We start from the raw sequence: 17,807 nt of genomic DNA on the forward strand, positions 1-17,807 counted from the left end.
TGTAGGAGGATACAAAAAGCATCCTTTACAGCTCTTGGGTGTTTTGAAACTAAGTCACAGTTGTTCTTCAAAGTAAGACAAATTTAAAGGAAACTTGGGAGTCGGGAAGTAACCAAAAAAAAAGAAACTTGTATTTTCTTCAGCTGTGCACTCAACATAGTGTTGTCTTCTCCATTTCAAACCTTCCTGATTCCCTTTCTGTTGGAGATGTCTTTTGACTGAGCACGCTTGACTGTGTGTCATTTCTCTAGAACCTTCTTACTGCATTGCCTTTTTTTTTTTTTTGTAAGCTCTTTTTTCTTGTCTCTGTTCTACTGTCATTATTGCTATCCTCCAGCTTTTAGTGTGGGAGTAATGGTTTTCTACATTTGCATGAGGTGCTTGAGGACCAGCTCTTAGGTGGCAGTACAACTGGTTAAAATGTGAAAATGTACAATTGATTTGGTGAGGTTTTCAGTATTGGGGTGACTTCCATGCCTTATTATTTCTGAGAATCACTGGGCCACTTTGAATTTGTGTGAAGTACAGTGAGGTTCATTTTTAAATAAATGCTTGCTGTCAGGAGTTCATTTACTCGTGTCTTTGTGGTTCTGAGTGTATTTCCATGCTGATCACGTCCTGGTGTGAGTGCAATATGTGGTCAGAGGGATGATTCCTCTCAAGTTGAAACACAAGCTGATAGAACACCCTGTGTTTCACAGCTGAGCCTTTGCTCATGCTTGGTAGCTTTATACAGTATTCAGCGTAGTGATGTGATACTAATTGAATTCCTTTGTTCCTCAACAGCTTTTGCCGGGAAGGTGCTGCTGTAATGATTAGGATTCAGGCTTATGTTGTATTTCCTCTTAGTTTTAAGCTTCCCTACTGTCACCAAATTTCTAGGACATTGGGTGGATGTCAGAAGGGCTGTGAAGGGAGAGAGTAATACTGAAGGTCTTTTGTTTTGGGTTTTGTGTGTGGGGTGTGTTTTTTGTGGGATTTTTTTGTTTGTTTGTTTTTTTGTTGAGTGTTGTTCCTTGCTGATGGATGCTAATGCACTTGATACAGCTTGGCAATAGCACTTCTCATCACTTCTGACTCTTACCTGTACAGCTGGAGAAATTCAAGAGGTGGGAATACACATGAATCACCTAAGTCTCATGAGAGTAGCAGTAGTCTGGAGAATCTGCCTCAGAGATTTATAGTCTCATCTCATCTGCCACACAGCGTGATCTGTGTTGGACCAGATGTTGCTTAGAGGGTCTGTGTGACTTGACACAGATGTTATGGAAGCGTCTGGAATGGGGCATCAAGAGTAGAGGGGTTAAAGCATAATTCTGGATGAGAGAACTCTGTCATGTTATTATTGCATTCCAAAGCAGTGAAGAGGCAGAGCTGATGTTTTAAATTAACATATGTGTTCTGGAATCATTTACTTCATCCACATTAGCATGCATCCACTTGTGCTTTGATAAATAGCTCTCTCATGGAGCAGAAATAGCAGGTTTATTTAATGAAGCATGAACTAAATCAGCAGGGGAAATCAAGGGGAAGACAGATCATTGAAAGCTCCCTTCCCTAATGTCCCCACTTCTTTGAAAAGGAGAGGGAGATCTAGCAAGGATAACTTGTCATTGTGGCTATCTTCATTAGAAGCCTGGGTTTTCATTGGGGAATGGTATCTACTTTTTGGTCAGGGCTTAGTGTAAGCATTGCTTGGGTGGTGGCTAAGTTGTTGATTGACTGACTTGTGGAACACTGAAGAGGGCTGGATCAGGACTTTAGAAGCTCATTTTCAAAGCATGAAAGATCTTTCTTTGGCATAGCCAAGGCAGACTGTGTTGAACTATTCATGAAGTGAACGCCAGGCACCTTTTTGCCATGGGAAAAGCTTATCCTTGCTCGTGCTCTAACTGCAGGCTTGGTGGGCAGTGACAAGCTTATCTCATAGTAAACTGTCTTGGTCTTGCTTTGAATGGTTTTTGAATGGTTTGCTTTGAATGACAGTGCTCCTTAGTCACTTAAAGAGAAAATCCTCTTTTTGGTTGTGAAAACATATTTGGCCATCTACCCACGGTAGTAGTGTTTTAACTGTGTCATCTGACCTGCATGCTATTTAGCAAAGCCATTCAAACAGGGTCTCTGTTCAACGTGCTGCACGGAGGTTCCTCAGGATTAGGTTAACAGGGCGAATGTTTAAGGAAGAAAAGAGGGCAAGCTGCGTGAAGGGTGAATTCTCTTCAAAAGAGGTGGGAAACCCGTTTCATTCTGCTGTGTTTGTGCTCTGTCCAGGTTTCGAGGGAACCGTCTGTGGCCACAACGTTGACGACTGCCCGAATCACAAGTGCCTGAACGGAGGAGTCTGTGTGGATGGTGTGAACACCTACAACTGCCGCTGCCCGCCCCAGTGGACAGGTATGTGCCGTGGAAAACAGACACAGGGCTTGTGGTCTCTGCTGATGCATCACAGGAGTTCTGCCCAGCTGAGTGCAGAGCGTGTCTGTGCCCGTTCCTGCGCTCAGGGGGGCAGATGTCAGTGCAGCCCTTGACAGAAAGCTGCATCAAAGCCACCACAGTGGAGGGCAGTTTCCCACTGCAGTATTCCAGGCATATGTGTGTGGATTGGCAGACAGGTACTTTGATTCCTGAGCTACAGCACAGAGCTGCACTTCTTGTATGGATTACTTTGCAAGGGGATGTGTGTTTTCCAGAAGTACAGAACGTGGCTTTGCTGTTATGGGTGTGTGCACATAGCAGTGCTTTGCTGATAGATTTGGGGCTAATTGTAACCTGGGATAATGATCACATACATAATAGTAATGCTGCTGAGGAACAGGGCAAATCTGAAAGGAGGAATAGACTGGGGAAAAGGAGGGAAGAGAAGTATATGTACAGGCAACTTATGGTTTTGCTACTATTATTTTCCTACTTGACTGACTTTTATCTGGAGTAGCAAAACTACTTTTGCTTCGTAAATGAATCTGTATTACTCTGAGTCTGTAGGGGAAAAGAGTGTGAATTTCAAGAAAGTGTTATGCGTGATGTAAGGAAGCAGCTTACAGGAAACTCAATGTCATATTGAGTTGCAAAATGTCTCCATACCTCAAAAATAAACAAATACCTCCGGTTATAGGGTGAGTTTGAGTCATACTAGTAATTCTTAGCTGGTGTACTTTTTCAGTTGAGTATGCTTTTACCCTTTTTTCAAAATCATAGGTAAAAAACCCAGACTTAAAACTGGCTTTAAAAAAAGCTTTTTTTCCTCAGAGAACATTCCTTCTTACTGTAAACAGTTTGTCACTAACTGCAAAGGAGGCTGCCAGTTAAGAACCCTCATTAGCTTGAAAAAAAATACATTCTTAAATGAAGTTAAAACCACATAAAAGAGCGAAGTGCACCGCAGCTCGCACAGCTCTGTGAAACTAGGTGTAAATAGGAGAGGATGAGTCCTCCCCTCAATGAGTAAATGTCCTTGCTTCTATACCACTTCTCTATGTCCTTAAAGCACGTGGAAAGTGAAACCTGTAAAGGAAAACATGAAGAGAGAGCTTGGGTTGGAGACAGCAAACCCTTAGTGACCCCTAAAATCTTGCTCCACGCCACAGAAATTATAAACCTTGTTATGACTTCTAGCGTCTGTCAGTAGTAAATTAATCTCAGGTTTATTCCCAAGCATAGAGGTTATGATGATCAGGAGTGTATAATATACAAGGGATTATTTTGCTGTCATAAGTTTAGCTTGGTTTACAGGATTTGGGTGGATGCCTGCTGTCAGCTAGGGATGACTTCTGCAACTCACCTGGAAAAGACCTTGATGGTAACAGGCTGTGATTCTGTTTGGTTTTATGATAGGTTGTCTCTGCGAATAACCACTGAAGTTCTTTGCAGTGCAGTTGTGGTGCTTCCCTCTCTGAACCTGTTATGGCCTCTAAATAGCACTGAGAAAAATCACTGGACCTGTGTTGCGGCCTAGTGTTGTGCCATCTTTCTTCTGTATGGACAGTGTCTCCAGAAAACCTTGTGTGTGTGAAGGATGCTTCCTTCCAGTGAAACCCTGGAAAGAGAGAGGAACTCTCCAAACCATGGCTTTCTAACAATTTAATGGAATGGGCTTTCTGAGAATTTCCTTTGTGGTGCAGTTAAGGTTATCAGTGCAGCAGTGGTTTTAGGTGATGGGTTATGAAGGCTGTTGCCTTTCTAGACTTTGGAAATAAAAATGATCTCACAATTTAGGAAACAGCAGCTTGGCTGTTTGAACAATGAAGGTTAGAGCCTTTGGGGAACTTAACTGTCTTGTCTGAAATGCACAGTGCTAGTTTCTGTGACTCTTCTCTGTCATCTCAGTAGCATTTTCTTGAAAGAAATTTGTTTCTCTGAATGGGCCTCGGTCCCTTTACTGCATCTTCGAATCACCAAGAAGGTGCAAGAAAACAGTACGTGTCCAGCTTGGAGACATCAGAGGTGATACTGAGGCAGGGCACAAAACAGGGAAGGCAGATAGAGGACTTCTGGAATAGTTTGGAGGGAGAGTGACTTTTTTTTTTTTTTGAGATTAAACTGCTCTTAATGCTGACAGGAAAAAACTACAATAAAACATCTGTTATTCGGCAACAAGGAAATCCATAAGTGTGGGTCTGTCCTTTGCACAGTGGGTTTATAACAAATCTTCTCTAAGGTGAGTGAAAAGGGGAGAGCTAAGCAGACAACTCCTTTGGAGTATGTCCTGATAAACTTTACAGCCCAACAGTGTCAAACCCTGAGAATGAACACTTCAGGAAATCAAAAGCATCCAGTAAGAGGATGAGGTTAGAGGACATTGTGTACTGCTCAAGTAAAAAAAAAAAAAGGACCCAAATACACATGTTTGTAAGTAAACGTCAGCCAAAACTGAAAGGATGTTAAATTTTCTAAAAATACCTAAGAATGTTAATGTACTGTCTTCATAACAGTCTCTATTTTTGAATACTTGTCAGCTAACTTTTAAACTAAGTTTAAATTTGTCTGTTTGCCATTTTAGTCTTCATTTAATCTTTGTGCTGTGAATGAAGCTCTGTTGTGTTTGTTAATCTGTGCTTCATGGCATAGAGAAACCAGTCCCATTCCTTGCTAGAAAAATCAAGAAGCTGTACTGCATTCCATGAAGAAAAGTTTTGTGTAAAGTAATACTGAAGTATCCTTTACTGAAACAAAATCTGTTCCAATTCCTTTTGGTAACCATCTCCCTCTTGGCAGGTGGTAGGCTGGGCTACATAGTTATGCATTTAAAAAAAAAAAACAAACAAAAACCAAAAAACTTTTTTTTTTCTACTTGCTCCCACCTTTTGTGATGGTGTTTGCTTTCGGTCTTATTTCCTGCTCTTCAAACAGAGCTCACTGCTCCTTTTCTGTTGAAGTGCCTGCCTTCTCATTCTCAGTTTGCTGCTTTTTCCGGACAGATAAAGTCTTGCCTTTCAAAAACAATGATGAAAAATTCCTGCTGTCACTAATGGTTTTGTCACCTTCAAGTTCTCGTATTTCATACAGTTATAGTGATCATCAGCCTCGTAAATTTGTAACTGACAAGACACTCTTAGATGTTTGGGTGAAACTGCCCCAGACCTTTCCTGTTGCTGAATGTTAACTGGCTGTTTGTTTAAGGATGACTTTATCTTGTCCCAGGGTAAGTCCTTTGTTAGAACCAGTGTGGGTCCTTTCAAAGCACAGTGTTGCAGATGTGTAACGAAGCTCCACCTTTTCTTCGAAATGGACCTGGATGCTTTTATGTAAGACTGAAGTCTATTCCTCTGTGCATGACAGGCCATCTGATGGTTTGTTTTTGTTTTTTCTTTCCTCTTGGCTTTTTCTTTTCTTCTTTGTTTTTTCCCTCTGGGATCAGGAATTAAAATTTGCAGGGCAGTCTCATGGGTGAGTGGATTCAGAGAAAGTGATGGCAGTCCAGGGCTGTAAAGTCATATGGAAGGTTAGGATGTCCTTCCACAACCACAGTGAAACCACCTGAGAATTTAAAGGATACTCAGTCATTCCAGACTACATTTCATCTAAAGAAACAAAGCTTTGTTTAAAATGCACCTGTTTATTCTGTTGATCTAACCTGTGCGGCTTTGGGCCAAGAAAGCTGACTTGGCAATTTGCATACTAAAGTGATTAACAACAGAAAATGCTGTAAATGCTTTTGTTTCTCTTGGCTGAGAAGGACTCCTGCCTCACTGTAAAGTTTGCAGTATTTCAGAGGATCACTGTGGATCTGTGTTTGGCCCAAATCAAGTTTCAGGAACAATGCACAGCAGAGATTGATTTGTATCTTCCATGGAGTTAAGCCTTTTGCACAGTTCACTCCTGAAGTGCTGCATCAGAACCTGTGGGAGGAGTCTCTGGTTTTGGGGACACTCTGTGTCCACACTCGAGGGGGTTTTGGAAGACCTGTACCATAGTGCTTTAGTTGCAGGCTTGGCCTACTTGCTGCCTTTCATTCCTTGTGGCTGGGAAGGCGAGGCTCCCATGGCAGTTGTATTTATTTAGGCTTTGTTTTCCCCTGAAAAGAGGGCTCCAGTGAACTGTATATTTTAAAATCTGGGCGACCTTTGTCTCAAGGGAAGCACAGTGTGCTAACAGCTGACTCCACCAAAGAACTCCAGCGTTGGGAGGTAGCTTAAGCAGCAAATGTTTGTCTTGAGCAGAAAAGCTCTTCAGGCAGCAGGGCTGTGCTTTTTAATTAAAATAGCTGTTAGCTTGGTCATATGCTCTTACACACTAGCACAAGGGTTACTTTTTCTGCAGAGCTTTAGGCAGGAATTTTCAACACAGGGAGTTAAGGGTTCGATTCCTATTTAATTAGAGTAATATTTGCTCCCTACCTTGGTTTTCTTTGAAAATCCCAACCTTAAACTCTGGGCAGACATGACTTTTTTTTGCTAAGAAGGCTAATGTTTAACATTTTTATGCGAGTTCATATGCTCTGGTATTTTGTTTTTTAAAACTTTCTTTGCCAAATACCACTTCCCTCCCGCTTCTGTGTCACAAAGTATACTGTAACCAGTTGTGTTAGCTTAGTGTTCAAAAAGTTGCTGCCTTCCTGGAGTACGCCTCTCAAAATGTGGAGGAACTAACTCTGACAATAGGTGGCTTGGATTATAAATGTTGAACATGCCAACCTCCTAAGTCACTGAATATACATCCTTGCTATTCTCTTGAGGGTGTTGATTATGATGTGACAGCGCTGTTGGGGCTGTACTCCTTCCCGATCCTGCTTGCGTTATCCTAGATGACGTCCCAAGACCTTTGTATTGGCTCAGGCAGGCTGGGTCACACTCCTGTGAGAAGTGCAGTCATCTTCCCCAGTGGTGTAGCAATGATCAGTTTTCTGGTGCTTTTCCAGGCTTTATTAAAAAGCACAGTGGCCTCTTTGGTACTGGCTGAGATCTGTCTGTGCCAAACTTGACGAGTTGGCCGGTGTCACTACTGTAGTATCTCCAAGAGACAGCTCGGAAAGAGGCCAAGAGGGATTATGATTCTTTTTCTTCCTTCATGTTTGAACTGTCAGATACAAAGGGAGCAGGGAGCATGTGGAAGCTTCTGGAGGTGGCAGCTCTGAGTTTGTGAGTGTACAGATGTTCTGAAGTATCGGACACAAACAGACTTTAGTCTGTGTGTTGTTTGTTTCTCTTGTGGCACTTGATTCCAGTGTTGTACAGAGCAGATGGATTTCAGAGGCATTAGAAGTTACACCCTCAGCCAGTACTTTATGTGGTATGGATTCTGGAACACCTACCACCACCTCCTGTTTGTTTCATGCTGCTTTTCATTTCCCAACTGCAAGCCTTGGGTAGGAGGTAGCTGTAATAAAACACCTGAGGTGTTAACAGCTGAACTGATCCGATGACAGAATGACAGCATCCAATTTAGACCACACTGCTGCTGCTTCCCTTGTGTCTTTAGTGGCTCTCCAGGTTGGGAAATACTTTTTGCAATCAAATGTGCCAAAGAATCTCTTGTGGAGGTGTCCTTCTCATGTGTTTGGCACTAAAACAAAATAGGCCAGACCCCTCTGGTGAGGCTGGCTTGGTGGATGTGTGCTGAGAGACCAGACTAATATGTAACAGTTGTTTTATCTGCAGCAGACTTGTTCCTGGCAGTTTCTGTCCCTTCCCTTGTACTTAAGAGTGAGATGATTTGTCTTTGGGTAATTAGTGAAGATGTGTTGCTGAGATAGCCTGATACTACGAAGCTCTCATTGTAAGTTTTGGCTCCAGCTGTTATTTTTTTTTTGCCTTGCAGATCGTTTCACTTGTTAGGTATTTCCCTGATTCACTGGGTTTTTCAGAGGAGGTAAAGAGAAGGACAAAGCCAGGAGTACCTTGGTGATGTGTATTTCCTATTGTTTACTTCTCTGTCCTGCTGCTGTCCACAGTCACTTCACCTACCACCACCGTATTAAATCAGTCTGTTATTAGCATATTGGTAATAACTTTTAATGAATCGTGTTCTGATAATTTGTATTATTGCCTCTGAAGAGCTCAGTCAGGACTGCCCTCACTACCCCGTAGTCTGTGGGGAGTGATTTAGGGCAGCATTTAATGGATCAGGCCGTGCATAAGTCTCTTAAAGCCCAGAGTTTTGTATTTGAGGGTTGTAAAATCCCTTGTAAAAGCCCATTAGTTCCACTACATGCTTCCCAGTGTGGTTATGAAATTAAACTCTTTTCTCCACCATATTAGTCTAAAATAAACACAGATGTTTACTCTGCTTTCTGCAATTGTAGATTCATCTTCAGTTGTTCAAATTCTATATTAAGCTCCTAAAAATTTATGGTATCTTGGATGGTATTTAACATTGTTCAAGATATAATTAGATCTATTAAAAACAAACCCAAAAGCCCTACACCTGAGGTTTGGGAATGGCTGCTAGTGCTTTGCTGCTCTGGGAGAAAGATGCTGTGAGATCCTGGGGAAGGAGGATGTTTCTGAGAGTGTGATGCTTCTTTCTTCTTTAGAAAAGAAGGGCAAAAATAGTTGGCTTCAGTCCTTTTTTCCAGGGAAACTACTGTAATACTTAAGCAGGGAGGACCTTACTAAGCACAACATGCAACTAGGGGCACTTCTGGCAGATGTAAACAGTGTAGTCCATGGAATTCTGTGTGTGCCTGAAGCCATCCTTGGAACTGAAAACATCAGCTGTATTGACTGGATTGCCTGCAGTGAGCTGTGGAGATGGCTGTGTGGGAGGGTCTGGAATTTGGATGTGCTCTGGATATCACATGAGATCCCTTTCAGTATTACCTGTTTATTGCTCTGGACATTTTGGCCTATATATGAAAGTGTTCCCTCCTTCAGAGAAGTTTGAAGTTCTCTGCTTTGAGATACTTTGTGTCAATAGAAGCACACTATATATGTGATCAGCTATTTTCTTTTGTATACTTTGGCACGTGCTGTATCTTCCCAGCACTAACTCTTGTATTATACTTTCTACCAGCTGCCTTTCTCCCTTTGTGGGTAGCAATTGCTTTGTAAGTCTCTTAGGAAAGTCTTCTCTCCATCACTCTGTCAGACTATGAACTCTGCCTCTTTTCAGTGTCTTCACTGAGAGGTGGTGGCTTCGATACTGCAAAATGTGTTCCAGACTGAAGCAGTGCCATCGCTGTTGCACAACAAGTGTTTGCATTAGTTATTCTTCCTTGTAGTCAAATGTCTGCTCAGCGATGTTTATTTTGTTGATTAAACCTGTGATTGAGCAGAGATCCCCACTGAATTGTTCCAGGGAAGCTGATGTTTCCTCAAGGAGTGCCTAACCTAAACCTTCTACAGCAAGTCTGTTTGCCTTTGTATTTTAGTTGGCGTTTGTGCATCAAACCTTGTCTGCCGTTGCACTGCCCAGCAACCTCGCTCCTAAATCCCCTGGCTTCCTCTTGGGAAACATAAATCTTGTTTTGCAAAAGATACCACTGCCTACTGTTCATCTTCTTCCAGGCCTTTAATTAGGCACTCTGGTGCCTGTGAGCATTAAATTTAACTGGGTTATGTCAGTGAATATGGATAATTCTGTGGGTTAAAGATTAAACTGAGTGCTTTTACAAATACACAGTTCAAAAACATGAGAGCTAAAGTATTTTTCATAAACACAATTTTCCCAGAAGCCCCAACGACTCTGTGTGATTTTTCCTTTTCCTTTTGCTGAGGACACTCACAGCAGCATGAGGGGACTGAGCTTTGACCTGACGGATCAATACACGTTGGGTTGCCCTGTCAATGCAGGTGGTTTTTCTTGTGTTAAAGGACAGAACTGGACAGAGGAATGTCCTTTCCCAGCCATTTGTAGTCTGCCAGCTGGCATCCTGAATATACACACGTGTGGTTAAAGAGGAGAAGAAACTGCCTGGTCCTCTGCGGTGTGGCACTGATGGCCTTCTGCCACTATTAGATTTGATCCTTTATACAAATACTGTTCCTTATCTCTTAACCTGTTCTTGAGTCTTGATAAGATGCTTCACCTTCTCACTTAGTAGTCCTTTGAAACTTGGAGAAAAAATACAAACAATTCTAGTGAGCCATGCTTTCTTTAGCTACACTGTATTCAAAACTCATACAGCAATCTTCAGAATACTTGTGAATTAAATTACTCTTTCAGAGAGTTTCTGCCTACATCTGTTTTATAGTTCCCAGATAGCCCTTTCAGGAGAGATAGCGATCTTTTTCCTGTGTACTGGAGTGCTAGTCAGAGATAAGTGGCTAACTTCTAGTGAGCTACTGAGGGGATGGGGGCATAAACCTTCTTGAAACTTGATGCTCCTCTTCAAGTGAGTCTCTTAAGACCCCGATGACCAGTCTGTGGTTCTCACTCAGTTGTTTTACCACTATCATGAAACCTGTAAAATATTGTGACTTCCAGTTCAGTTTGAGTCTGCTGCTATGGCTGTTGTGATTTTGAGAGAAATGGGTCATTGCTGTCTCCTCCCAGCTCAGTTTTCAACGAACTAATTTTTTCAAGGCCCAGGAAGGTATTTTGACCCTTTGTCTCACTAAATGTTTTTAGTTATTAAACTGCATTAGATCTGCTCTCAGGAGCTTTAGCCTCTGGTACTCCAGCTGTGCATCAGCAGACTTTCCTGCTGGAGAGCTGTTAAGAGGCCAAAAAAGCTTCTCCTTTGCAGAAAGTCTGTTCTGCCAGGGATGAAGGCCTCTGATTGAACTGACTGAAGGTTCTGCATTCACCTGCAGGTTCAGTGCAGTTGGAATTGGGGTTTTATGTAAACCCTCTATGATTTGGTAGGATCAGCTTTTGAACATGGCTGGGTGCTGCTTCCCAGAGTGACTGTTTGGGTTTCTTGTTTGCTCAAGCTAATGTTCCTCTCTTTCAGTGTAGGATTGTACTCATCTTGTGTGCTGCCTTAACTGTATAAATAAGGCTTTATTTTTCTTTTCAACACAAAGACCTGTAAGAGACTGGGCTGACTGTTTCTCATCAGTGATATCTGGTACAACTGCTTGAGGGGCCTTGAACCACTGCGTCCTGCGTCTGCCTAAAGAGAACCTCCTGGAGTTCCTGTTCAGTTCCTGAGGGTCTGAAAATGGGAGTAATCAAAGCAACAAAAGTCTGACTGATTCCATGTGGCTTTTTTTTTTTTTTCTTTAGGGGAAATATGCAGGAAGTAACTTAGTTTCATAGTGGGCAAAAAGTGCTAAGAGTTGAAGGCTGTTCCCTTTTTCTACTTCTAGTTTTCAATTTTGAAATACCGCATGGACTAGCTGTTTACTTTGTACAAGGTCACTTAGAACCTGAGTCGGCATTTTACTGATTTCCCAGGCTCTGCAAATATCAAGGTCAGGTTAGGTTTTTATTAGCTTCTTGGAGTAATTTGTTTTCTTTCTTGTTGTCTTTTATGTGTTTGTTTCTACATATCCATTAAAATATGTTATAGTTAGTGTACTGCACTTGCCTTTATTAGTTCCCCCTGTATTTACTATGTTTTGTTTAGAAATGTAATGGAAAGTAGCAAGAGCACAAGAAAAGAAATACCTACAGATGTTTGCAGCTAGATAAACTAACTTCAGCTGAAGTGGTTGTGGCATTCAGAAGTCACTGGGGTTATGAACATGTGTATTACACTGTACACTTCATACAGTTCATAGTGGACTTTGCACTTGGAAGTTGAATTTCAGTTCTATGAATGAAAGACTTGATTCTTCCTAAAACTCTTAACAAGCAGAAAAACAGCTTACCAACTATGTGGCTACAAATAAAAATACTTAATTTTGTTACATTTAAGTCAAAGCGGCATCCCATAAAAAGAGATCTTTTGTCCATTTGATTTTAAAGCTAACTAACCTGACAGGGAGAAGTGTTGTGCAGAGTATTCACTGAGAATTTTTAGAATTAAATCCTGATTTATGTCCAGCGCTGAAAGAGACTTCTGCCTCTACCGTAAAAAATCATTCTGGAATCCCAGACATTGTTGAAGACATAGGTCACTAACAACGGAAGCGTCAAATCTTTTCTTTGCAGCACCTGCCCAAAGTGTTAATCAACTTCTCTCATTTGAAGTGTCTGCTGAGGGCAGATCAGCTCTTTGGGGAGAATGAGAGTTTGTGGCCATTCCAAAAACCTCTGCTGAAAAATTACAATATTGACCCTTAATCCTATGCTGTTAACACCTAAATATTCAAGAATATCATGTAAGCAACCATAACTTCTCTGAAAGCCCAAACCTCACCAAACCACCCAACCTAAAAAAGCCCTTTTGTTTTCTCCTTTGTGGGCTACAGAACACATGTCCAAACCACTCAAGCCCCACTTCAGCAGTTAGAGTTCAAGCATTTTCAGCCAATTCACCAGCTCCAGTTAAGAAATGTGACCATCTTGGGCTTTAACCTGGGATTTGTAGTATTTCAAAACATAATTTCAAAAATCTTTCAAAAGACTATTGCCCTTACATTGCCTCATGGTGTACTTATTAATGTGGTTAGATTGATAGGCTTTACAATTTCCTCTGTTTTTAAAACAAACTGCATTAAGTTGGAGCTCTGTTTGATTCATATTCATAATTAAACACAAATACGATTGTGGTCTGGTAGCTGCAAAAGGAGTGTTAGAAGCTGAGTGAGGATCAGATTCAAGGAGCTCAGATGTGGTTTGTTTTTAAAATATGACTGAATTGCTTGAAGAAGTTTAAGCTCTACTTTTTTCTTCTCTTGTGGAGACATTGATAGACCTTTTAGAAGTTCCTTTTAGTTTAGGTCTGCAGAAATATGGACTAGCCTAGGACCTGGGGTTATTGCAAGGACATCAGTGATGTCACTTGGTACTGTCCTTTCTGGAAGTGGAGACATAAAGTACTTTTACCAGTGTTTTCTAAGTAATGGTAAAAAAAAAAATACTAAAAAAGGTCTTAAGTTGATATTATAGTAGCATTTGGAATGGAAATGGAAAGCCAAAATGGAATGGAAAGTCAAAACCAAAGTTTGATAGTATATATGAAGGAGTAGTTTGCCCATCATGCTTTAACAAAACCCACATGCACCCACACTCGATCGCCCTCCCCAAAAGTCCATAAAAGGTTATATTTCAGGAGTTCTATTCAACCAGTCACAAGGCAAGTGATTTTTTTTTTTTTTTTTTTTTGAGAGGCATTACAGTCTGTGTGGCACCTTCAACACTGAGACCCTCTTCACGCTGTAGTGACAGCAGTTTGAATTGGCTGCAGCTAAAAAGAGGATGTAAAGGCTGCAAAAGGGTGCTGATGGCTGTGCTGTGGATGAGTGTTTGTCAGAGAGTGTGTCCTTTGATCTGGGTTGGGCCCCCTCCAAGAAAAGAAGGAAAATCAGTTTTGTAATAAGCAAATAAAGTCTTGATTATTTTTATTATTTTTTTTTAAGAGGAAGTCGATTGTGTTGAGTTGCGAGATACGTGTGACTGCAAGGAACTGGCCCCAGCCAACTGACTCTTTTCAGTCTGGCCACTGATAAGCCAACGCTGAAAGCTCATAAACAAACCACTTCTAGTATGACAAATGCACGGTTTGTTTTTTAATAATGCAGAGAGGTGTTTTACAGATAATGATACCAAGTGTTGGATTGCACCCCCCAACTGCTTTACTAAGCAAACTGGGATTTGAAGATTAATTCTGAAAACTCTATTGTAATTATTATTACTGTTCACGTTTTTTTACGGTTTTAAAAGTGATAGAATTCTTGATTTGAAGTAATCCTACTGCTGAAAGGAGCATAGGCTCAGAACACAGTCAGTTGTGCAACTGTTTTAATTTTTTTAATAATAATTTTTTTAATAATAATCATATTTTTAATAATAATTGTATTTCTGTGCCACTGAGTGAAAAAAAAATCTAGGTCTCACAGGATCAAAGGCAAAGATTTATTTAAGTACTTTGAAAACAAAAGAAATCATGGTATGAGTATAGTAGATGGAGATGGTTAAGACTGAACATTTTTAGATTCCTGCCAACAATAAATGTTTCAGTTCTGTGCGTTGGAAGAGGGTGTGTCTGTGTCTTGCCTCATTATTTCTGGGCTGTTAATAAACAAGGTCACTTAAGCAACACCTAATAATTATTTTTTAATTGACAAACCTGAATAGACTGGAGCCCAGACAGGGGAGATCTGTGGCCTGCTCTTGAGTTTCTTATTCTTGGAATACAGGGGGAATTCCAGGCAATTGTAAGTGTGCAGCTGATAGAGCAGCTGGAGAAGAGAAATGGGAGGATCTTGGTGGTAGCAGCACATTTACTAAAGAGACTGGACCCAGTAATGGGAAGCTGCTGCAAACTGGTGAGGGAGGCGATGGTGTCAGCTGGAGGAGGGGGAAGGTCGTCAAACAAATCAAATCTTAATCTCTGATAAAGGGCCATCTTCTGGTGCTGTGTGCATTGTATCAGTGTTTTAGGAAGGGTGGTAAAAGCAAGTTATCAAGAAGTGTGTGGGGAAAAAACCCACAACCTTTCAGTGCTAGGGAATTCTTAATGCAACAGAAAAGGGAGAAATAGTTTATCAAGCAGAAGATTGTTGACTGTGACCATAGTCTGTGGTTGCACTTGTGCACCCCTATGCCAGCCTGGGAAGAAATGAGCTGGTGCTTAACCATGAGGTTTTATCTGTTCAAGGAACTCAAAATAAGAATGAATGATTTGAAACTTCACCTAAACAATTTCGGCTTCAAAGTAAACCATACAACTTTAATCAGAAAGCTGAATAAGTGTTAAAACAAAATATTGATGCAAGTGGTAGGCTCTCCAGATTTTGATGTCAAAGCAAGGTGGATTTTGGCAAATAAATACTTTATGCAGAGCTTTCTATATAAGTGCCTGTAAAATTCAGTATCCCTTGAAAACTATTTCATACCTAGTGGTCCATTAGTCCTTTTCCTTAAATCTCCCTGAGAGTGTACGTTTGTTTTCTTCTCTCTAATATCTCTAGTCATAAAAATATTTTTAGAGTAATTATTTTGTTTCTGAATAAAAAGAAAGCAAAAAAACCTCTCAAAAACCAAGTGTTTGTGGTTGTCTGCATACTACATGGGGGAAGCAAAAGGAGTATTTTAGGTAGATGAGTGTAAAAATTTTTTCTTCCCTCAAGTAATCTTCATTGAATAACTATATAGGAAAAAGTTAAGTTCTCCTGACAAGAGTTCCTTTGCTGCTGGTCTGTTGACACTCTTTGACAAGATTTTCTTGGGAGGCCATCTTCTTAGTCCCTCTGGCAGACCTTCCTTCTTTCTGCCTCTCACCTCCTTGCAGATGTGCCTTCGTACAGTGCAGGCTGCCTGCTGGCTCTCAAACTGCCTTTTTAAAGTTATTTTCAGTTCAGCTCCTACTTTGGGGTCATTTAGGGATGGTAGTTGTCTTTGCCCAAGTTGATGACAGTGCTACTGGAAGTTCTCATGCTCAAAAGTCCTGGAGTTAAGAAGTGAGAACCAATCTCGACTCCAGTGTTTCCCTTGGTAATGTTGTCCATGCAGGAATCTCCTTGAATCTGAGCGTCCAAACTTATAATAAACTTGTTTGTTTCTGTGCACCAGGCCAGTTCTGCACTGAAGACGTGGATGAATGCCAGCTCCAGCCCAATGCCTGTCAGAATGGAGGCACCTGCACCAACCACAACGGGGGCTATGCCTGTGTCTGCGTCAACGGCTGGAGCGGGGACGACTGCAGCAAGAACATCGACGACTGCTTCACTGCCTCCTGTGCCAACGGATCCACCTGCATCGACCGAGTGGCTTCTTTCTCCTGCATTTGTCCAGAGGGAAAGGCAGGTAAGCACAGAAGACTTGCATGAATCTGGTCCTTAACAGAAGGTATATCCTGAAGTTTATGCATTTGTTTGAAGTGATGTGTTTATTTTACACACTCTGTGGCCAAACCAGGAAGAACAAAAGGAGACATGCTGTCCATGAGGAAAGACCTATTAAACCCCTGTAGCTTGGGACAAAGTAATGTTTGTATTAGGCTGGAAGACAAACTTATTATGGTTTAGATTGCAAGGAAAACAGATCTTTTTCTAGCCTTTAGCAGAACCTGTATTTACCTGAGAAGTTGTGCATGAGGGTGACTTTCTCTATGCCACTTCTGGTAATTGTATGAGTCTAGAAGGCAAGCTTAGGTATTTTTGTATGAGTATGTGAGAATGTAGGCATCTTCACTAGTGTGGTGGAAAATTTGCTGGCTTAGGTTACGTAAAAAATACATTTCCTAACTACTACCTGGAAATACAAGTGGTCAGCATATTTGAATTAAGAAAGTGAGCTTCATGTGCAGCTGTTTTCAGCTGTCAGCAAAATTATTGTGCTGGTTACAGAGAAGAGTTAGTTAAGTGCTGCAAGAAAGACATTTTGGTAATGGTCAGCCATTTTACTGCTCCAGAAGTGCTGGAGACACCTTTAAAGTTACAGGATCTGTATTTAAATATAACATTTTATAAGTGTGTGGTGAAATCCCCATGGTAGTCTATAGGCTGAAGCCTGTAAGATATTGCCTAAGCCTCTATCTGTGAGAGTCTTTATTTGAAATGTCAGGACAAGGAATATGGCAACGTAACATACAGTGTGACTGCTGTATCTCACTTTTTTAATAAACTCTTGGATACTTCTCTAGGTCTCCTGTGCCACTTGGATGATGCCTGTGTTAGCAATCCGTGCCAGAAAGGTGCTCTGTGTGACACCAATCCCGTGAATGGAAACTACATCTGCACCTGTCCTCAAGGCCATAAGGGAGCAGACTGCACTGAGGATGTGGATGAATGTGCAATGGGTGAGTTTGCTCTGTGTGAGCACATGCACAGGGAGCTGAGTCGTTTGCTTTATGAACTAACAGAGGAGCAAGAATACACGTTTTGTCAAGGCTTCTCGACGTAATTGTGACTCCTTTCCTGCTCTCTGCCTTTCATTTCAGTGTCTTTAGATGAGCTTTAAGTCTTGTGTGAGACTTAGGGCAGAGAGGTGAGTCAAAATAGTTGTCTGTGTCTGAACTGTTAGCCTCTAGAATATGAAAAGCAATGAGATGCTTAACCATTCTTCATTGTGCAAGAGGGCTTTAGCATTGTGAGAGGAGTGCATGCAAACAGATGTGATAATTAAGCTGTCCCTTAGAACTGCAGGGTACAATGAAAGCACTGCAGTTCGTGTGGGAGCTGTTGTAGCTACAGCCTCGATAGAAATATATCAAGGCTGTTTGACAGCCAGAACATGGCTGGATCTTTTGAGTGCCTTCCAAGACTGGTGACCAGGAGGGCTTTTAAAGCTGTAGTTCTCTGATAGCATGCTGTTGTGTTGTTTTGAGGATTAACTGGACTCTTACAGACTTACTTACAGTTTTGTGAGTGCTCGTTCAT

The 17,807-nt window shown here is 41.3% G+C and overlaps 1 protein-coding gene across 3 annotated transcripts in view; it reads left to right on the plus strand.

The window, feature by feature from the left end:
- NOTCH2 (notch receptor 2) overlaps positions 1 to 17,807 on the plus strand; it is an 84,192-nt gene that overhangs the window by 24,835 nt on the left and 41,550 nt on the right. For all 3 annotated transcript variants that reach the window (XM_050306761.1, XM_050306764.1, XM_050306763.1), the window contains exons 5-7: positions 2,272 to 2,394; positions 16,000 to 16,233; positions 17,072 to 17,227. In XM_050306761.1, the coding sequence (XP_050162718.1) occupies positions 2,272 to 2,394; positions 16,000 to 16,233; positions 17,072 to 17,227 (513 nt within the window). The remainder of the gene's footprint in view (positions 1 to 2,271; positions 2,395 to 15,999; positions 16,234 to 17,071; positions 17,228 to 17,807) is intronic.

This window comes from Myiozetetes cayanensis, unplaced genomic scaffold, assembly GCF_022539395.1.
Source record: "Myiozetetes cayanensis isolate MyiCay16 unplaced genomic scaffold, myiCay2020 scf12, whole genome shotgun sequence".
Classification (NCBI taxonomy): Eukaryota; Metazoa; Chordata; class Aves; order Passeriformes; family Tyrannidae; genus Myiozetetes; species Myiozetetes cayanensis.